Consider the following 21,792-nt stretch of genomic DNA (forward strand, 5'->3'; position numbering starts at 1 on the left):
TGGCTGCCAATGGGAGGGCAGAGGCAGTGCGTGAAGTCCCTCCTCCCACCCCCGGAGCGCAGCCAGAGAGCAATACGGAGCAGCCAGACCCTTTTGAGCAGACTGTGGCTGTGGCAGGAGGGACCCACTGGGCTGCTGGCTGGGAAGCGCCTCCCAGCCAGAGCCTGCCTCTGTCACCCCACTCCTTCCTGCCCCTCAACTCCCTCCCAGACCCTGCACCCCCTCCCTCACCCCTTCCCCAGGCCAGAATCCTCTCCTGCACCCTTACCTCCTTCTGAACCCTGCCCCAGGTCACAGCCTCTCCTTTACCCAAACTCCCTCTCAGACCCCACACTCTCTCCTGCACCCAGTCCCCAACCCCGAGCTCCCTTCTGCACCCAGCCTCCGTCCCAGGCCCTGACCCCCTCCATAGAAAAGTGCAGGTCTTGACCACTTACCAAAATCTTGGCGTGGCTCCCTATCAAAAATTGTTGCCCACCCCTGCTCCACAGAGCCCCCCGGAAATCCCTTCTCTGGCGCACCAAGAAATGTCATTAACTCCTGTCTGCAGAGTGTTCTGCCGCCCTGCCAGGCCATGCAGGGAAGCAGGACCATTCCAGCACGGAGCACCCCTCTCCTGGGAACCCCAGCAGTGAAGCTCAGGCCATGGGGCTGGCTAGCTTTCCCAAGAGCTGAGAAAACAGCATCGTCCCCTCCCCTTCCCCACGCCTGGGGAGGAAAAAAAGGGGTGCAGGGGGTACAGAGCCAGCTGGTCCGAAGAGCCTGCAATGTCTGTTCATCATGTCACGGGACGTCAACGCCTGCTGGTCAGAGTCACAGAAAGGTAAGGGTGTTCCCCCAGAACGCTGGCTACAGTGTTGGGTCCTACACTAACTGGGTCCTACACTATTTAAGTACCCAAAGTCTGTCCTAGCTCAGAGTGTGTCTCCTTGTCGACTTCTAGTGTCTGATCCATGGAAGAGATTTGTGGGTTGGCTGCTGCTCCGTGTTTTGAGCTCTGAAAAGTCCTCAGTTCAAATCCTGCCGGTGGCCCAAGAGGGGCTGGTTACACTAAAGAATGGGGGGGACGTATCTTGATTGGGTTGGGCTGATACTGCCTCCCTGGCAGGGGCTGGGTGGCCAGGGTGCAGGGGGAAGCCAGAGCTGGTATCACAGTTCACTGCATAAGACCCCCCCTTCCGGGGAGCAGTCATGTCAATCAGCCCCTCCCGAGAGCTGCAAGGATGTTCTCTGATCTGATGACACCAGCCTTAGAGGCTGCTGATGAGCCATCAACCTGAAAGTCCGGTCAGTTTAGCTGCCAGGCTGTGGAAGCCAAAAGCTGGGGCCTTGTTTCCCAAGCTACAGCTTGGGGATTGAGCCATTGCAAGCCCAGGGGCTTGACTCAGTCCAGTTTTGTGTTGACGTTTTGGTGCTAAATCAAAGCTTTGATGTGTGGGTGAGAGCCATATAGGTGTGTGTGCAGGGATGGGTGTGTCTGTGTATCTGCGCACAAGCATTAATGCACATGGGTAACCGTGTGTGCATTTACACAAGTATGATAAAGCACGCACACATGTGAATGTGAGAATGTGAGCATGCACAAATGTGTCCATGCACATTAGTGCACGTGTGAGGGTGAATCGACAGGAGTGCAAGTGAGCACAAGTGTGCCTGCACGTGAGTGTGCAAAGTGAGTTCATGTGCATTCACACATGTGAGCAAACATTGAGCATGAGTGTGCAAGTGAACGCACAAATCCTGCTTCTTGTCAAAGGGTTAGATGCATAAGTGACTTCTGGTAGCATTTAGGAGGTGCACTGTCCTCCTAAGCCCCTAACAACATTGTAATTACTAAAGGGGTGCCCCCACATGCCTTCCCATCCCTCTGGGTGGCCCTCCCTGCACCCCCTCTCTCCACAAGCACCAGTCACCTCTTAGACTAGATGACCCTTGTGGTCACTTCTGACCCTATGAGTCCATTCATGAATGTGTAATATAGGTGTGCATTCACATAAATGTGCATACACGAATGTCAAATTAGTGTGCAAGTAAGAGAGTGGGCATGCATGTGTCTGAGCATAAATATGTGCTTTGGGAGGGCTTGCTGAACTTTGCTGCTCATCACAGCTAGAACAAAGACCCTCTTACTGCCACCTAAGTCAGGGGATAATCCCCCGGATGCTAGCAGTAAAGGGTCTATGAGACACAGACCAGCAGTGCACTCCACCCATGCACAAATACAGACACCCACACCACACACACCAGTCAGATTATTTCATTAACACAGTCACACAAAATCCTGCAAATTAACTCCCTCTCCTCATCTCCCCCACTGTGTATTCAAGACAGAGTTAAAGAAATGTGACAGGTTTTACAAGTTATCCCTCAAAGAGGTTGCCAGCTGGGGGAGGGAGCCATTTTCTCTGCTCACACCCTCCCCTTCATCTGCCTCCTGACCCTTCTCCATCCCATCACTTCCCAGAACGTGGGAGGGAAAAGAGTCATGGCTCCTTTAAAAACTATTCATGCAAGCCCCACCTCTCATACCTGAGCCAGGTGAGCACCCTACCGGCCTGGCCACTGAGGGACAGCCCGGCCAGCCAGTCAGCAGGAGAAGAGGAGAGCAACAGGCCAATCGGTGTGCAGGGAAGGTTTGATGAGGCCTACTACAAGGAGAGAGGGGGTGTTTCTGGCCAAGCCCAGGAAATCCCAGAGTGCTGAGATCAGCCCTGCTAGTGGCTCAGGGAACAGAGGACAGGGGTGCACCCGGAGGACGCCTCACCTGGGGAGCGGGCAGCAGGATGCGTGGCAAGGACGATGAATACGATTACCTCTTCAAAGGTAACTTTTCCTCCTGGGACTTCCTTTGCCACCGGGCTTCCCTGCTTCCTTCCCTGGGAGGCACCTGCCCAGCCCGGGCTGGGAGGTGAGTTTTATCAGTATCGGCTGCTTTGCCCTTCCTCCGGAGATGGCCCGGAACCAGGGCCCGGAACCAGGGCCCTGTGGCCCAGTTATCTTGACGGTTTGGATCTGGCTGATCTTGCTCTCTCTTCCCTATCCCCCTTCCATGGCCCATGCTTTCATTGCAAGCTCGCCAGGGCAGGGGGTGTCATTTGCGCCTGTGTTTGTACAGCACCTAGCGCCAGGGGATCTCGGGCCAAGATTGGGGCTTCCCAGCAGTACTGCAATGTGACTAATAATCACAAATGATCCCACTTTGAAAAAGTTGCCTGAGTGGGTTGCTCTGAACCCAGAATCGGGGAAGAGGGGAATCCCCCTCAACTGTATGACTATGGCTGTAATGGGATAGAACCCTCTAACTTTTTCCGTTTGTGAACAGAATACATTTTGTTGCATGCGCTGAGACATGTGCACCCCCAGTAGAAACACCTGCTGCCGGCTGCGGCACTCTGCTAATCAGTATCTGAATCTCTCCTGGGTGGCTGCCCAAGCACTCAGCTTACACAGGGAACGCTGCCTAGCAGCCTGATCAGGATGTGCTAGTGTGACACCGATGATGGGTGGAACCGAACCCGGGACCTCTGGAGCTTAGTGCCTGTGCCTCTACTATTGCATGAGCTAAAAGCCAGCTGGCTCTTGGCTAAGGCCGTAGAGTAGACTCATCTTCTCTCTGTAATTGGTCTCAGTACCATTAGATTGGACAGCACACCACACCCAGCAGATGTGTGGGTTACACTGGGTGCTGTGCAAATATATAATGGAAAGATGCACCCTGGCCCTGAGACTGTCCTACCGGAGTGGGGGGGTTACTTTATGGAGGCTGCTAGACACTGACAGCCTCTGTGGCTCTCTCTGGCTCTAGCCGGACTGACTAGCCAGCGCTGGTTGCTGGCCGGGGTGTGGAGTGAGGACTGCGAGTGCATGTGATGGAAAGGGCTGAGGGAAAACCAGTGGGGGATGCCCCAGCTGGGCTGGGATAAATGGAAGAACCCTGGCTGGGCCCGCCCGCTCAATGCAGCCTCCCAGTTCTACCAGCATAACTCCCCTTCTGCACCATGCAGCCCTGGTATGTGAGCGGTGCCCATCGCCTGCCCCGGCACCATGGGCCCTGCCCACAGCCTGGCAGCCTCTCCTAGGGGAAAACAGACCCCAAGCACAAAGCACAAAGGTGATGCTGCTGTCGTTAGAGTAATACTGAAACAAGCGATGTCATACTCTCTGTTACAGTTGGGAAAGGGAAGGGCTTGTGGCTGGCACCCAGGGCTGTGAGTCAGGACTGCTGGGTTCTACCACCCCTCCCAGCTGTAGTCCCTGGGTGACTTGGGGCAACTCCCAGCTATGCTCTGTGCCTCAGTTTCCCTTTGTGTGCAATGGGAATAATGTTGGCCTCCCACGGGGAATGCAAAGGTTAATGTGATAATATTTGTAAAGTGCTTTGTGAGACCTAGGAAAATGCAAGCTGCTGTCAGTTGTGTGTGCCTCCAGCCACAAAACATACTTGCTCTCCTCCTATTTTTAAGTTCCAGCAAAGGCTACAGAGACTTAAAATGCTTCGTACACCGACTTTCAACCTATTGGCATGATACTGCCACTGCCCTCTGCTGGATAAAACCAGCACTGCTCCTCTGTGTGTCATAGCCCATTTACTGCTGCCATTTGATAAGGATTCTCCTGTAGGTCAGGTAACCAGCTCCTGTGCTTGAGGATCTGGGTTCTATCCCTGTTGTTGGCAGGATGTTATGAGTGTCTGGCAGGGGGCTGTTGAGCAACCATGGAGCTACCACTGGCCTCAGCTTAATTACGACACAGAAGGGATTGGGAGCAAGAAGAGGCTGGACTGGCAAGATATCATCTATCCATGAATGAATCAAGCCCAGGCTGCACAAAGTCATCCCGTTGAGTCACCTTCCCTTTCCAAGCACTTCTCCAAAAGGCCACCATGCTTCGAGCTGCTTGTAGCTTTGAGGTGGTTTCCTATAAAACCAACAACCGCTCTGCACCTCTCCCAGCTCACCGCCCGGGCACGCCTGTCTCTTGGGAAGTGCCCTGATGAGCAATGGGGAAACTGACATAAAGGCGTGAGACCAGGATGTCTTGTCCTGCACTTTCTCAGGGAGTCACTTTACACGGTGGCAAAATGCGACCAGTCCAGTATGGTAGCATTTTGCAATACAGGTTGAACCTCTCTAGACTGGCTCTCTCTGGTCTGGCAACATCTGTGGTCTGGCCTGATTTTAGTTAGCCAGCTGTCCGCTTATCATGGGTGCGGACAAGTTTCCCATGATCCCATAAAGTTTGTTTAAGCCACCAGTCCTGGCTTTCAGGGTTCTGTGCTGTTGTTTAGCTCTAACTTACCCTACATGACTTCTATGAGCCCCGTGAGCAGTATTGTGCTACTGTGGATCAACAAATCCTCTGGTTTGTCACCGGTCTGGTCTCGAGGGTGCCGGACTAGGGAGGTTCAAACTGTAGTTTAAATAAGACAGCGGGTGATAGAGAATTGGTGCTTTCAAGCAAAGAGCCTCTTCCACAGCTTGTTTTCACTTCATTCTACCATTTCACAGCTCTCGTGCACGTGCAGGTGCACATCGGGAACTGAAAACCCTTGGTTATTTGCAGGACCTGAAACGTATGAATCCGGGGAACTTAAACGTCTTCCCAGTAGCTAGTGAAAGAACAGGGGTACCCCATTTCTGTCACTGCTTCCCATCGAGCAAGAACTCCTGTAGGTTCAATAGTCTGGCAGTTGCGGTGGGAGTCAGCTGTAGTCAGATGGACTTTTTGATTGTTTCATAGGTAAGAATTCGACTTGAGCTAAACTGCGATACGCCCGGGGGAGGGCAGGGGTTTGCTGGTTGACTTTAAAAATAAGAAACCTAGCTTTAGATCAAGCCTGGGGAAGCTTGGGAATAGGCCAGGTCTGAAGCCTGATTCTCCTTTTCACCCCTGAGGTGCTAAGATACGTCACTGGTGCTACCCCTGTATTGCTGAAAAAAAATCTCACCTCTTCAAAGTATTTATCCTAATAACTCCTCTATGAGGCAAGGCCAGCTGCTACCCCTATTGTACAATGGGGGAACAAGCACCAAGAGGCTAAATGATTTGCCCAAGGTCAGCTGCAGAGTCGGTGGAAGAGCAGGAAATTGAGCCCAGATCTTTAAAGTCCTGGCTAGCACCCTAACCACTAGGACATCCTTCCCCTTTAAGGGCTTTGATGTACAACTGTCCTTGTCACTCTCTTGAAAGCTCCTCTATGCTGCTGGAGGATTGTAAATAGGACCTGAGTATATAAATAAGGCCCTAAATCTCTATTGTGAAGCCCAGACAGCCCTGGGCGGCTGAGGGCAGAGTGTGGGTGGGACCAGCCGGGCAGTTTGGGAAGGTGTTGCCTTCCCCTGCCTCCTGCTCCTTCCACTCATGATAAGGAGAGACCAGTTCATGCAAGGTTCCAGCTGGTATTCTAGCCATGTGGACACAAACTGACCAGGTGCCTCCTCCAAACTCTTCCCTTCTGCAACCTGTGCTCCTCCAGCTAAGTTCCACATAGGTTGCTACCCAGTCAGGAAACATCAGGCCATGGCTGTCAGGAGAGTTGCAGCCCCTTAAAATCAGGGTCTATGAGATCAGAATCAGGCCCATTCCCCCCAAGGGATGGCAGCTTTTCATCGAAACAAATTAATTTCCCATGAGGCCCTGGAAAGAAGGCCGGTTAAGTAGATATTGGCCAGATTTTCACTCATGCGAAGACCCCTCAATCATGAATGGTGTGGAAAAAGTGAACAGAGAAGTGTTGCTACTCCCCCCCTGCATACAAAAAGCAGGGCTCACCTGATGAAATGAACAGGCAGCAGGTGTAATACAAACAAGAGGAAGTGATTTTTTTCACATCACACACGATTAGCCATGATTAAAGGTCTAGAAAACATGACCTGTGAGGGAAGATTGAAAGAACTGGACTTGTTTAGTCTAGAAAAGAGAAGACAGAGAGAGGACATGAGAGCAGCTTTCAAGTAGCTAAAAAGGTGTTACCAGGAGGAGGGAGAAAAATTATTCTCCTTAAATTCTGATGATTAGGCAAGAAGCAATGAGCTTAAATTGCAGCAAGGGAGGTTTAGGTTGGACATTGAGAAAAACTTCCTAACTGTCAGTGTGGTGAAACACTGGAATAAATTGCCTAGTGAGGTTGTGGAATCTCCATCACTGGAGATATTTAAGAGCAGGTGGGACAGACATCTATCAGGGATGATAGATGGTGCTTGGTCCTGCTGTGAGGGTAGGGGACTGGACTTGATGACCTCTCGTGGTCTTTTCCAGTTCTAGTATTCTATTATTCTAACCTGAGGAACTCCTTGCCATATGATATTGTGATGCCTACAAGCATAAATGGATTTAAAAAAATAACTAGATAAATCAATAAGAAATTAGCCGCCTTATGCTCCCGGCCACACAAAACCGCTGTCAGCCAGAAGCTGAGTGTGGAAGAGTGGGGTGGTCTCAACAAAATTGCCCTGTTCTGTTCTTCCCCTGAAGCTCTAGTGCTGGTCACTGTTGGACATAGGATACTGGCCTGGACGGACTATTGGTCTGATCTAGTAGGGTCCTAGTTCTGTGGCCATGCAGAGGGCTGTAAGTTATAGTAACCATTCACTTTGCACAGTAGCACGGGCCACGGTGGAAATAAAAATTAGGCCCTTAAATTTCAACTCCTCCCTGTCTTTGGTCAAACCCTCCTCAGTCCCCATTTCTTCCTCAATGCTTCTGTAGGCCAAGGTTGTATCGGTTATTATCTCCGGCACTGGCAGGCGACTCTCCAGGATACGCCCAGTCCCTGCGACCGAGGCTTTGAAGGATGCATGCTATTCAATGCAAAAGGCATTGCAGGGAGACTGTTAAGGCAGGGTGAATCCTTTGCTGCATAGCTTTGTCATGCATGTTTGCAAGGTGGCTGCAGAATAGAATTTATTTGAAACGGATGGCACAGGTGTTAAGGCCAGAAGGGACTGTTCTGATCTCTTGCAAGCACCAGCCAGAGAATTGTTATCCCTTTTTAAAAGGAATCAAATGGAAGTTGAACCTATGATGATTTTCAAGGCCAGGACGCTTTCCCTAAACCCTGGGCCTGTTCCATATATAGTCTGCTTTGCAGTGCTTTCATGCGCACTGTGGAGTGGTCTTCCTGTTGGATGGAATCAGAGCTGCTGTGCTGTGTGTCATATACCCTAGACTGCTAACACCTAGTGGCAACTCTCTGACTCGGACAAGAGGGCCTAGATTTAGGTGCAAGGGGATTTGGGTCTATTCCCCCATTGCTGTAAAGTTCCAAATGGCCATTTGAACAGCTTGGTGGTTGTCATAGTTCCTAGGTGACTTAAAAGCTGTTTTCAGTTCCTTCCCGTATAGATCGCTGCATTTGTTGTGAGCTGACTTACAGCACTGACATCAGCCTTTCTGATGTGCAAATATTAATTAAATCTGTGTCGTGTCGGGGGTCCAAATCGCTGTCCCTGTTTCACCAATGGGAAAACAGAGGCCAAAATCTTGCAGGCATGTGGGTGTCAGTGCTGGGATTACACGCTCCTGGCTCCCAGGCCAGTGCTCACAGCTGATCTCTGGGGGCGATAGGCTAGCTTGCCTTAGTGCTCTACTCTTGCAGCCATATTCTGTTAAATACCACTCACACTCCCCTTTCAGTAGCTTCTCTCTATATATCCTGCCTATGCTCCTGTCTCCTCTGCTACGGCAGCCACGCACCAGAGGGGCCTCTAGCAGTGAGACCACAGGCCTCCTGGATTCTCCTCCCAGCTCTGCCACTGACTTGCTGCGTGACATTGGGCAAGTGGCATCCGTGCCTCAGTTTACCCCCCTGCAAAACCAGTCCAACTCCCCAGGGGTGTTGAATCTCCTGCAGTTGTAAGATGCTCTCTGCCCACAACATCTCCAAAGGTGCAAAACTGGTGGCCTGAATTCTTCGTTCCACTCCAGCCTGATCCACACACAGTGCCCGTGTCTTGGTATAACTGGACTGGATGGGGGGGTATAGATTTTTAAACTAATGTGGTAATACCAGTACAATGCCTAGAAGTGATACAGAACCTGTACCTGGCTCAGCTCCTGTACAAGGCCTCTTCCCTGGCCTCACCTGGCTGCAGGTAGCTCATGTAGCCGCAGGCAGAGCAGAGGGGACAAACATGGGGAAGTTGGCTGGGAGAGGGGTGGCGGGGAGCCCTGAGCTATGGGGACGGGAACCGCAGAAGCACCTTAGATCAGTGGGTTTCAAATGACGGATTGCGCCCCAGGACTGGGTGGCGGAATGTCGGGCATTGGGTCTCGTTGTTGCAGGGGGATCAGGTGATCAGTGGGGGCGGGAGCTAAGGCAGCTTCCTGCCTATCCTGGCACCACAGACTGTGCTGCGCCCCAGAAGCAGCCGGCAGAAGCAGGGCCACTGGGGGGGGGGCAATTTGCCCCAGGCCCCGCAGGGGCCCCCACAAGAATGTCTGAGGTCTGAGACAGGGAGAGCCAGGAAGGGCCCCCCGAAATTGCTTTGCCCCAGGCCCCCTGAATCCTCTGGGTGGCCCTGGGCAGCAGGCCCAGCTCCTAGATGTGAGGAGGAGAGTGCACAGGGCTCCATGCACTGCCCCTGCCCTGAGCACTAGCTCTGCACTCCCGTTTGCTGGGAATCTGCTGCTGGCTGCTTCTGGGGACAGCATGGTCTGTGGTGCCAGGAGAGGCAGGAAGCTGCCTTAGCTCCCCTCTCCCCCCCGCTGACCAGAAGCCGCTCAACATAAGCCCCTCCTGCCCCAGCCCTGCCCCCCCTCAAACTGGAGCTCCCCAAAGCTCCCATCCTCAGCCCCACCCGGGGCCCACACTCAAGGCAAATTCTGTTGGGTCGCAGCATCAACCTTTTTCTCAGCTGGGTCATGAGAGAAAAACAGTTTGAAACCCGCTGCCTAAGATCAGAGTTCATGTGGGAGGAGACACAGATGATCTAATTCATTGGAAAACTGACTTGATCCCATGTCCTGTGTGAGCAAGGGCACGTGTACACTTACAGGGACATGTCGAGTACAGACGCAGGCCTGGCTAGCAGGGGTATAGATAGCTATGGAGACACTGAGGTACCGCTTGAGTGCGTACACTAGGGTGCCCCCCAAATCTGAACCCCAAGGGTATACATCCTACCCAGCTCTGCATCCAGCCAAACAGCGTCTTCTGTGTTGGCGCTGCTGTTAGCAGCGTCGTGTCCCACTGCCAGAGCCTTTTCCTGCGGCGTGTAGTTACACGTGTATTACGCTACACGCTGCCGTACATGTAGACTTAGCCTCAGAGACTGGAGGAGAGAATTACATCCCTGGCTCTGCCACGGAGCCACTGGAGGACATCAGGCAAATCATGTTCCCTGACCGTGCCTCCGTTTCCTCTCCCACCCTTTGTTTTGTGGATTTAAACCGGGGATCTCAAACTCAATTTACCTTAGTGATAGAAATGTAGCCGTGTTAGTCTGGGGTAGTTGAAGCAAAATGCAGGACAATGTAGCACTTTAAAGACTAACAAGATGGTTTATTAGATGATGAGCTTTCGTGGGCCAGACCCGGGAAGTGGGTCTGGCCCACGAAAGCTCATCATCTAATAAACCATCTTGTTAGTCTTTAAAGTGCTACATTGTCCTCAATTTACCTTAGGACCAATGCCAGTCCTCCTAGCAGGCCAGAAGGCACCTCCTTCTGGCAGGGCTCCAGGTGGGGCCGGGGTCTCTACATTCCCCCCGTCCATGCATCTCCCAGCCCTGCCTGCCGCCCCCCAGGCAATTTACTTCCCCCCAGGAACCTCCGCTGCCAGCACGGTGGGGCTAGAGCAGCTTCTGGCTGCTTGCTCAGTGTCCCGGGGAGGAGTGTGCAGAGCTGTCCCATCCATAGGACACCTTGGGGGGAAGTGGAGTGACAGGGCCGGCCTGAGAGTCGAAGCCGCTGCGTTGTTCCGTTCCCCCGTGGTTCCTGTTGCCGCAGTCATGGGAGGGGGGAGGGGGACCCCAGCTGCCAGTCCTGTGCAGACCCCCGGCTAATGCCCAAGTCTGTGTCCCTGGGGGAGGGGGCTTGAGGGAAGGTGTGCAATGGAGAGGAGGAGAGAGGGTAAAGCAGGAGCAGGAAGAGGCGTGTCGGGAGCAGATGGGGGGCTGGGCTTGGGGGAAAGGTACAGACACACCCACCCCAGGGCTGCAGGGACTCCTGTGCTGGCAGCCGCGTGCAGGCTGGATTGTGGAACTGTAGATGGCCTCATGAGTTTGAGACCCTGATTTAAACTGTGAACTCTAGACTTAGAGGCAGGGACTCTGTTAGTGGGGGGATGTACAGTGCTCAGCACAACTAGGGTTGCCAGGTGTCCAGTTTTCACCTGGACTGTCTGTTATTTGGGTCCCCCGTCCAGTAAAAAAAAAAAAAATCCAGAAAATGCCGGACATGCAAAATGTCCAGTATTTCCGGTTTCCCTCGGATGGATGCCCGGCGGGGACAATTTTCCCCTGCCGTGTCTGGTGGAGGCAGAGGAGTGAGGCGCACAGGGCCATTTAAAGGCGCAGCACCCCCTTTTTTTTTTCCCTCAACAACTTTGGTCCCCCCCCCCCTTTTTTTTCTCAATAGAATTTTTTCCCGGTGTTTTTTTTGGGGGGGATTTGGTATTTTTTGTTAAACCATTTGGCAACTCTAAGCACAAGGGGGGGCTCTGATAGTCTGATAACACCTTTCCATTCCTCAGCTTGACCCCCGTAGCATGAGGAGAATGGGTTATGCTTCCTTTTGCAGCATCACCTGTTACCCCAGCCGTACCAGGAAACCCAGCCGTTAAGCAAGGGGAAGTGGTAAGTTCCTGTTGATGAATGTGGACTAGCAATCCCAGAGAGGCCTGGGAGGTTTTGCAGAATCAGTTTATTCCTGTAGTGTCTTCCTTTCTGCAGTGTACTGGTTCAGTCACTTCCTGGATGCAGCTCATTGGAAAACTTTCCTCACAGCAGTTTTCCTTTGGAAAATGCTGTTTCAACAAAACCAGGCCATTTTGGGCAAGATCGGGTCAATTTTGTTTAAACAAAGGCATGTGGAAAATGTCTAAAATGTCGTGCTGTCAGTGGGGCAGGTTTTGACTGGTCATTTCAAACGCCACTTTTCAATTTGACACGTATTTTTGTCCCTTTTTAGTATGAAGGGTCGCAATCAAGAGAGAATATTTTGCCTTTAGTGCAGTGCAATTGCCCCGAAACAATATTGTGTTTGGAATATCATTTTGCCTCGAACGTTTCTGCCATTTTTAAAGTCTCGACATTTTTTGCCAGCTGGGAAATCAATTCCCCAGGCACCGCTATTCTGAGCTGCAGGAGAAAAGGACTTGACCAAGGGCACCCAGCAAGCTGGTGGCAGAGCTGGGAATGAAATTAAAGAACTTCTGAATGCCAGTCCAGTGGTCAGTAGGTAACCCACACACCTGCACTGACCCCTCTAGTAGCGTCTAGAGCAGTTACAGAGAGAGAGAGAATAATGAGTCTACTCTACACCCGCAGCTACCAGTCAGCTGGCTTTTAACTCATAGGGTAGAGGCTCATGCACTAAACTCCAGAGATCACGGGTTCAATTCCACCCCCAGATAATCAGGGTCTGCTGGCGTAACATGTACATTAGGCCATGTGAAAGATTCCAATGACTCCTTATTCTCTGTAAGGGTGTCAGCATGGTCTAGTAGATACAAAACAGGGCTGGGATTCAGAAGATAATGGCTTATCATCCTAATTCTCCCTCTGAGTGATCATGGGCAAGTCGCAGCCCCCTTCTGTGCCTTGGTTTCCTCATCTGTCCAATGGGGATAGCGATATGGCCATCCTTTGTACAGCCCTTTGCAGGCCAGGGTTGTAACTGTGCGGGATGAGAGCGCGGCAGCGATAACTAGTGTTCTGATGCTTACTTTAAAGTCCCTTTATGCTGCCAGAGATGCAAAAGGCCCCCCCCATGTAACACACCCTCGCTCTCCAGCCTCTTGGTAGTGCCAGAACCGTGCAAAGAGGCCTTACCGCATATAAGAATCAGGCCTTGTGTCCTAATTTTGGCCACCCTTTGCCTGATGCTGTCGTACCATGCTGGCCAGGTATCATTCCCAGGCCTGATACGCCAGGAAATCAGCCACCTTCCTGGCCTCATGCAACAAGAGGCGACTTTTGACTCTGGATTTCCAAATCCCAGCCCCTCCGGGTTCCAAGCTACCAGCAACCTTGCTAATAACAGCGACTCATTTCACACTACACTAGGCTTCCTGGGTTGCTGCTGTTTGCTCCTATCCCCGTGCCCCGGCCCTGTGCTACTTGGCCATCGGGGGCTTATTTAAAAAGAGATTTTAGTCAGAAAAAGTTCTTTTTAGGAAACGTTCTCGCCATTCCCTGTGACTTGGAGTCTGGTCGGCTGACTCGGCAAACGCGCAACCGCTTATCTTGGGATCAAAGGGAGCGTGAAAGGTTTTTTTTGGGGAATGTAGTAACTGAAAGTGGATTAGCTGAGTGAGGAAGGGTGGCGCAATGGTTAGGGCGTGAGCCTGGGACTTAGGAGACCAGCAGTCCATTCCCTGCCTTGCTGCAGTCGTGTGGCTCTGGGCACATCACTTAGTTGTTCGGTGCCTCAGTTTCCTCCTCTGGACAGTGGGAATAATTCCCCGGCCTCACAAGGAGGTTGTGAGGAGAAATACATTAGAGACTGTGAGGTGCTCAGATAATGGGAGTCTGATTATTCTGGGGCCAGTTACTAGCTACTCCAGACAGACGTGCATGAATTTCCTGTATTTGTCTTCTGGGGATAGCCCCCATTTGCTAGACTAGAACATGACTCTTAATTTCCAGGTGCCTACCCTTTCCAAAGCTTCCAGTCGCCTAACTCGGGATCGTCCCGACTATTGCACCACAGAAACATCTAATCCTGTCTTAACCCTGTCCAGAACTCTGTGTGGAGAACAGTCATTCCCTTTGGCCAGTGTGGAATTCACCCCCTTTCTGTTTAATTGCACCCGTGTGCACACGCGCAACCCGCTCTTGCCTTGAGCACTGGTTTAGGGGAGAGACAGGACAGAGCGGTTGTGTGTCTCTGCTCCCAAGCTGGGGTTGCAGAGCCGGCGGTTGGAAAAATCTCTCTCTGCTGAGTCATAAACTGAAGAAACTAGATATGGAAACCACAGAGAGAGAACTGCTTGTTGTTTAACGGGGCACTGGAATGCCCAGGCTCTCCAGGCACAGTGTTATGCTGGGACTGTCGGGACATGCATTTTATAACCCACACCCTGTACACTCAGCATCCAGATCAGCCACCTCTCTGTGCATTTAGATAAAGGAGCAACTCCATTAGCTGGCCGTGGTAGTAAGCCAGTATCCTCTCTAGCAAAAGGCACTTTTGTACTTGAGGCAGTGTGGCCTACTAGCTAGGATTCTGGGGACATGAGTTCTAGTCCAGGCTCTGCCATTTGGAAAAGTCCCTGTTCTACTCTGTGCCTCAATTTCCCTATCTGTCTTGTCAGTTTATTGTACACTCTTCAGGGCAGAGATTGTGTGTACCATTGACAGTAGCAGTTTCTGACACTTGTTTGCAAAGAACTGAGGCCCAGCAAACTCATTCCATGCAGGACACTGAACAGATGGTAGTGGCTCAGAGTTGCTATAAGACCCCTTCACACTGCGTTGCAGTATAAATCAGAACCTGACCCTGTGTCCTTTAACAACTGCAGAGACCAGGTGACACACCTAAGGTCATACAGGGAGTCAGTGGCAGAGGTAGGAATGGCATCCACATCTCCTGATTCCCAACCCAGTGCCTTAACCTCAAGATGTTCTTTTCTCTTGCTGCTTATAGCTCTCCATCAGATGCCATCCAACCCAACCCCCGGCTCAAAAATTGCATCTGGCACCAGCTTCTTGCTTTGGGTCTTATTAGGAGACAAGGAGGCAGAAAAATGAAACCTTGGGAATCTCTCCAACTCTGGCAGGGATTTTCCTGCTTTAAAGCCTGCTGATTGTCTGCAGTGGTTTTTAAGCAGCCGTCAAGCTGTTTGGTTCCAATATCCAAGAACAGAGGCCGTTTCTCAGTTCTGTGATCACGTTGCAATAGACTCCTGGAAGGCACTTCATGGGGTCACCACGGCCTTTCTCAGCGGAGTTAACTGCAGCCGGTCTGTGGGCCAGTCCTTGAGAAACACTGATAGTCTAATCCCCAGCCAAAGTGCAGGATTTGTTGTGTCTACATAATGTAAAGGTGTCACGTGGCTAGGACAGAACTAATGACCGAAGTAGGAGTCAAAGGGCGACCTCACTTTGGTTAGTGCTGTAGTTCTGTCCTGCCCAGGGCTGTTTCAGACTGGGGGGGAGTGTCCCTTTGAGAATGCATTGGGAGGGCCCCTTGTCTCACCAAGTCCCTGCCTCTGCTTCAGGGGTGAAAAGAAGCCGGTACGGCACTCCGGTAAAAAGCCGTCCGCCTGGGGCACTTTGCTGCCATGAGTGGGACAACCACTCCCAGCTGGGTTCCCGGGGCTTCCAGCAGGCAGGTGAAAGGGGTTGGCTGGGGGGGCACCTCTCTGGTCCAGAACTGCCCCCACTCCCTGACAGTCCCAGGAAGGAGAATCAAAGCACCAGGGACCTGGTATGTGCAGCAGCAGCTCCCCCACCCTCCTGAAATGGTGCCCTTGCCCCCCCCCTCGCACTCACTCCTGCACCCATGCCCAGCCCCTTCCCTGAGCCTCCTGCACCCCAACTCTGAATCCTACACCCCCCCATCTCCAGTCGCCTGTCCTGAACTCCTCCTCACCCCCCAACTCCTCCCCAGACTCCTGCTCCTTCCCCCCCCCCCCCCGCCACGCACACACATCTCCTCCTCTGGTCCAGAGCTCCCCCCCACTCCACCTCACACTTAAATTTCTCACCAGCATTGTCATATCCTATTGCATCCCCCTGCCTTGAGCTCCCCCCCACCCCACCCCTGCCAGGAGGGTGCCACATGACAGTACCTGTAAGAAAGGTAAGTGACTTTCACTCCCAGCTGCTAATATTAGACAATCCCTTGTTACCATCCCTTGCAACCCAGCTGCTGAAATGATCCCTTCCCCCTTCATCCCGGCCATGGGCTCTTGTCAGAAGCAGCAGCAAACGGGGGCACGTTGGGGGGAGATCCAGGGTCTGCCTGCGGACATGGGGGACCGTGGCTTTACGCTACTGGGTAGCTCTGGGGGGCAGCTCCTAGCACAAATTGGAGCAGGCCCTGCTGCCTGGCGCGAATCTGATTTTTGTGCTCCCGTGAGCCCTGGCTGGAGCCGCCAGTGTAGATGGGCAAAGCTGTTGCTAGCTACTGTTTGCATTGGTGCAAAACCTCCAGGAAGGGTTTGCATTGGCATCACGGCTCCAGGGCCATGCCAGAGTATGCTAGGCCCTGAGAGTGTGCTCCAAATCGCTGCTCCGTGCCTCAGTTTCCCCCAGCAGCAGAACGGGGACAAGACTTGTTCTGCATCAGCCCATGCAATCTTCAGCTCTTGCCCGGCAGGTGCCCTGGATGATATTAACCCTGCGCTTTGTGCCTCTCAGTGGTGCTGATCGGGGACTCTGGAGTGGGGAAGAGCAACCTCCTCTCGCGCTTCACCCGCAATGAGTTCAACCTGGAGAGCAAGAGCACCATCGGGGTGGAGTTTGCCACCCGGAGCATCCAGGTGGACAGCAAGACCGTGAAGGCTCAGATCTGGGACACGGCAGGCCAAGAGCGTTACCGTGCCATCACCTCGGCGTGAGTAGCAGCATTTCACCCTAGAGCCCGGATTGCATTGTGTGTCCCTTCCGAATGCAGCCGTGTCTGGGGTGGAGCCCAGTGTCTAACAGCCCACACTAACAGGCTGGATTGGAGTGAAGGTGCAGATAGTCCATGATGCTGCCTTGGAGATTGGTCAATCATGGGCCACAGACCCCAGTCCTCCCCTTGGCTTTCCGTGTGAAATAGACCCCCTCCCCTTTTCAATCCCACTGCTCCAGGAGCTCGTCTCTTTTCTGCAGCCGCCTCCACAACTGAGCGGCTCAACTGGCATTGTGTAATCACTTGCTCCCTTCCCTGGTGGCTGTGTGCGCTAATTGAACAGGGCTGGCCCTTAAAGGGATATACCAGCCTGCTATAAGGCCTCTGGTATCTTGTGGCAGTGAGTTATGCTGGCTAACGGAGGACAGATGCAATATCCAGAGCAGGAACCTGGCCCTGTCGCTGGCCTTGGATGTTCCTGACTTTGCAGCAAGACTTTCATCAGATGTCTGGGATTTTTCTCAAGAGGCCGTGGGTTGTTTTTCCCATGACTTTGTCCTCCTATCAAGCCCCGCCCCCCCATACACACTTAAACACAAGCTAATCTATGTCCTCGGGAATGAGAGCGCTAAACGGGGGGAGGGAAACTGAGGCACAACTGTTCTATTGACTTAGTATGTCAGTTGAGGCACATCTGGGAGTAGAGCCCTTCCCAGTCCCCCTGGGCTCTCCCCACTAGGTACCACTCCCTTCCCCAGAGCTGAGAGTAGAGCCCTTCCCAGTCCCCCTGGGCTCTCCCCACTAGGTACCACTCCCTTCCCCAGAGCTGAGAGTAGAGACCTTCCCAGTCCCCCTGGGCTCTCCCCACTAGGTACCACTCCCTTCCCCAGAGCTGAGAGTAGAGACCTTCCCAGTCCCCCTGGGCTCTCCCCACTAGGTACCACTCCCTTCCCCAGAGCTGAGAGTAGAGACCTTCCCAGACCCCCTGGGCTCTCCCCACTAGGTATCACTCCCTTCCCTAGAGCTGAGAGTCGAACCCAGGAGTCCTGACTCCCCACCCCTCCCCCTTGCTCCCTCTGTCTATGAAGCTATAACGAGCCCCTGTGTGGGCTGCTCTGAGTGGGACCCACCTTGACCTGCCCCTTTCCTGCGCCCCCGTCCTGCCCCAGGGCCAGCCTGTGACTCCACTGCCCCCCCCCCAGGTATTACCGGGGTGCGGTGGGAGCCCTCGTGGTGTACGACATCGCCAAGTACCTGACCTACGAGAACGCTGAGCGCTGGCTGAAGGAGCTGCAGGATCACGCCGACGCCAACATCGTCATCATGCTGGTGGGCAACAAAAGCGACTTGCGGCACCTCCGCGCCGTGCCCACCGATGAGGCCAAGAGCTTTGCAGGTACTGGCCTGGTGGCCCCGTTCCCGAGGCTGGAGGGAGACCAGCTCCAAAGCTGCCCCTCTCCCCCATCTTCTGTTTCTCTTTGCTTGACCCACTGGATGGAGCCCAGAGCTGGACCGGCCTGGGGCTCCGTGGGGAGGGCTAAATTAGGCTGGTTTGTGAGTGTGCATGAGCGCGCACAGCCCTCTTCTGCTTGGCACTGGCACTGCAGAACCGTGTGTCATAGGCCCTCGCCAGTGACGGAGAGTCTCTCTCCGCTCCCTAGGCGGCTGGGTGTGTGGGGCTGTGGGGTGGGGAGGGTGGCATTTCCCATCCCCCGCTCCTGCCCTGATGCACCAAGAAGCCCCCGTGTTGTGGAGGGGAACACAACCTGGCCAGGGTGTGGCTTTTCATGCCATACTGTGCCCTAGAGACTTTCCCGCCCCCCCGCCCCTGTGTCTGCACGGGCAGCCCTGCTCCTTGGGGAGAGCGGGGTCGTGTCTGGAGGGGCCCCGATGAGGGGGGCAGGGCTGCTCCTACGTGGGTAGAGGCAAATGTGCAAAAGATCTCAGGAGAAGATCTGTGTCCATCAGTCTGTCTAAACGCCCTGTCCCTGCAGAGAAGAATGGCCTGTCCTTCATTGAGACATCTGCCCTGGACTCCACCAACGTGGAAACGGCCTTCCACAGCATCCTGGCAGGTAGGGGGCCCACAGCTGCCTTGCTTTGGGAGGGGGGGAAAGAGGAGGAGGCTGGGAATGGACTGTGGCCCATACTGTGTGTGGGGGGGGGGGGGATAGAGAGGGATGTGCGGCCCATACTGGGGGGGGGGGGGGAGCTAGAGAGGGATGTGCGGCCCATACTGTGTGGGGGGGACAGGGGGAGCTGGAGAGGGATGTGCGGCCCATACTGTGTGGGGGTGGGGGGGAAGGGGGAGCTGGAGAGGGATGTGCGGCCCATACTGTGTGGGGGAGGGAAGGGGGAGCTGGAGAGGGATGTGCGGCCCATACTGTGTGTGTCGGGGGGGGGGGGGGAGATGGAGAAGGATGTGTGGCCCGTTTTTTGTGTGTGTGTGTGTGTGTGTGTGTGTGTGTGTCGGGGAGGGGAGCTGGAGAGGGACACACACACACACACACACACACACACACACACACACACACAACCTCCCTCTCACAACCTGGACTGTGCTGTCTCCCACCTGCAGAAATCCACCGCATCGTGTCACAGAGGCAGATAACCGGGCAGCAGGAGCCGGAATTTGGATCCAGCACAGTCATTGATCCCATCAAAGTCCTGCCCACTCACCAGGAGGGGAAACAGACGCCCTGCTGCCAGAACATCTGAGCCTGACGGGAGACTCCAGGGGCAACTGAACCCCAGCCATTGTCTCCCTCCCCCCGCCACCCTTGCGGTCACTTCCTGGGGAGAGGGCAGTGCCTGAGCACGTGTTGCATAACACCCTGTAGTTTCCTTTTCTCTTGTTCCCTCCCATCGCTCTGGGCTTTTGTACTTAATGTAGGTCCTATATAAACATAAGTGGGCCACGGCCGCCTCCTTGGGGAAATGGTGTTACGTCTCCAAGGTCATCGTGCCCTCTGGTATCCCTTCCTTCCCATGCACTGTTGGACTTATGTTTATTATAGGGCCTACGCTAATGGGGGACGATGCATTGTCGGGTCTTCCCCTTTGGCCCAGAGTTGTGACATCTCGCCGCTCTCTAGTTCTAGCTGCGCCCTCTGGCCACTCCCCTCCGCCCCGGAAAACTTGGATCCTGCATGAATCAATCCAAGTCATGGGCAAGTTCTGATACGATAGCCAAGCCGGGTCCTGGCTATTAACGATGCTATGATGGGAGGAGGCAGGTTCGGCGTGGGGGTTGCCTGGCCATTGGGCTGGGGTCCGTTCTCCTCGGGCTCACGTCTGGCCCTGGAGGACCGTACCGTGAGCGGCGTTCTCTTGATCCACCCAGAGCGGCCCAGTTCCCAGGAACGCTGGGTGGCTTCTCCGCAGCTCTAACATGCACAAGGGGTCCTGCCAGCTACCGGGCAGGCTTGCTAGACAGGTCTGGTTGGTTCACTGGGGAGAGACTATTGCGGATCACCAAGCTCTTCTGTCTGCACCGAGGTGGGCCAGAACCAGCATGCAGTTACACCCCTCTTCCTCCGCAGTGACTCTGCTGAAAGCCCCGGGGCTGCGCCCCATCCCTCTCCCTGGAAGCCCAGCCCCGATTGCCAGGTGGTTGTTTGGTCCTGCCTGAGTCAGGCTACCCCAGCGGCATTAACTCGGGATCCAGGGGGGTCGGAATCCAGTGACTCGCGATTTGTTTCCGTTTCGGGCACCCACCTCCGACCATGTCTAGAGCGGGATTGACTCCTGCGGGTTTCACCCAGCGCTGAGGCTGCACGGTGACGCCCGCCCATCCTGAGAGCCCAGCCCTCCCCACCCCCCCACTCCACCCCCAGAGCCGAGGCTGTTTCCTGCCTGGAGTTGGGAGCCGGTGCTGATCTTTGCAGTCCCTGGCAGAGCCCTGGACTCAAGACGGGAAGAAGTTGATGCACTTTCCACCCTCACAACCTCTCTGCTTGGGTGACCACTGCTGATAGGCAAGGAGGAGAGGAGACTGGTGGTGGCTTCTTCCCCTCCTTTGCCTGCTATGGTTGGATTGTGTGTGACTCTGAACCTCCCCCAAGCTGTGTAAATATGGAGCCCTTAAAGGTCTGCTCTCTACTTGGTTGCTGTGGAATGTGTGTGAAGAAATGTTTAAATAAAATATCTAACATCTGGCCCTGCCTCTTCTCTCCCTCTGTCACGGGGCGGGGGGGAGGGGTCTGACCTCTGGGACCCGCAGCATGGAAAGCCAAGAGCCTCTCCAGCTCAGAGAGACAACGCTAAGGGGCAGCAGTAGTAGGCTGTTATCCTCCATGTGGACATCTCCATTGAGTGGCCAGTGCTTTCTGGAGTGAGGGGAAAGACCCAGCACGCCACGGCATGGTCTCCCCAGCATTGATGATTTGGAGGAAGCGTTAAGGTTCCTATTTCGACTGGAACATGGTGGCGGGGAAGGATGCCAACTGGGCAACTATGGAGTGGCCGGCAGACCCCACCCAGTGCTTCTTGGACAGCAGCAGGGGCAGTGTGCTAAGGGCCCTGAACACCTGTCACTTGTCACCCCAGCAACTGCTAAGGGAGCTTGAAGGGGAAATACCAAATTGCTGTATGCCCTTGTGGCCGCTAGGTGGTGCTACTTGCTGGGTTTTGGGTGCGGGGGAGGGGGGGGGGGAGTGGGTGCCTTTTTATTCAACAGGTGGATTTAAACACCCATCTATTATGGGTACCTAGGGCTTGCTCCAAACTAGTCCAGACTCCAGAGCTGTGAGGTCCAGGAAAATCAGTGTTCTGGTGAATGCCCCACCTACCCTGGCTTACTGACAAGGGGCTGTATTAGTGAGGCTCAGCTGGTTGACCGTGGCAAAGCTGCCTTCGCGGCGCTCACTTAAAGCCATGGAGAAGTTGACTCCTGATTGTTGTTCACCTCTGAGCACTGCTGAGTGCTGAGGGTTTTTTTTTTTTAAATATCTGGTGCGTTCCGCCCTAGAGGTGGCTACATTTCAGCATCAGGCAAAACACGCCCAGTGCAATGTGACTGGCTGTCCTCAAACAGCGATCATGCTCCGCCCTAGAAGTGGCTGCATT

At 53.9% G+C, this 21,792-nt stretch overlaps 1 protein-coding gene across 1 annotated transcript; it reads left to right on the plus strand.

Moving 5' to 3' along the window:
* Positions 1 to 2,611: 2,611 nt before the first annotated feature.
* Positions 2,612 to 20,882, plus strand: LOC102463951 (ras-related protein Rab-11A-like). Its single transcript, XM_006113901.5, has 5 exons — positions 2,612 to 2,823; positions 16,527 to 16,722; positions 17,928 to 18,121; positions 18,720 to 18,800; positions 19,304 to 20,882. Exons 1-5 carry the CDS (start codon positions 2,784 to 2,786, stop codon positions 19,441 to 19,443), a joined length of 651 nt encoding a protein of 216 aa, XP_006113963.1. The 5' UTR covers positions 2,612 to 2,783; the 3' UTR covers positions 19,444 to 20,882.
* Positions 20,883 to 21,792: the final 910 nt, after the last annotated feature.

The sequence above is a fragment of the Pelodiscus sinensis genome, chromosome 22 (genome assembly GCF_052426305.1).
Source record: "Pelodiscus sinensis isolate ZL-2025 chromosome 22, ASM5242630v1, whole genome shotgun sequence".
Classification (NCBI taxonomy): Eukaryota; Metazoa; Chordata; order Testudines; family Trionychidae; genus Pelodiscus; species Pelodiscus sinensis.

Coding starts and splice junctions, on each gene's coding strand:
- LOC102463951 (XM_006113901.5), top strand. CDS start 2,784: ATGCGTGGCAAGGACGATGAATACGATTACCTCTTCAAAG. Junction 16,723..17,927: donor TACCGTGCCATCACCTCGGC/GTGAGTAGCAGC, acceptor CCCCCCCCCCAG/GTATTACCGGGGTGCGGTGG. Junction 18,122..18,719: donor TGAGGCCAAGAGCTTTGCAG/GTACTGGCCTGG, acceptor CTGTCCCTGCAG/AGAAGAATGGCCTGTCCTTC.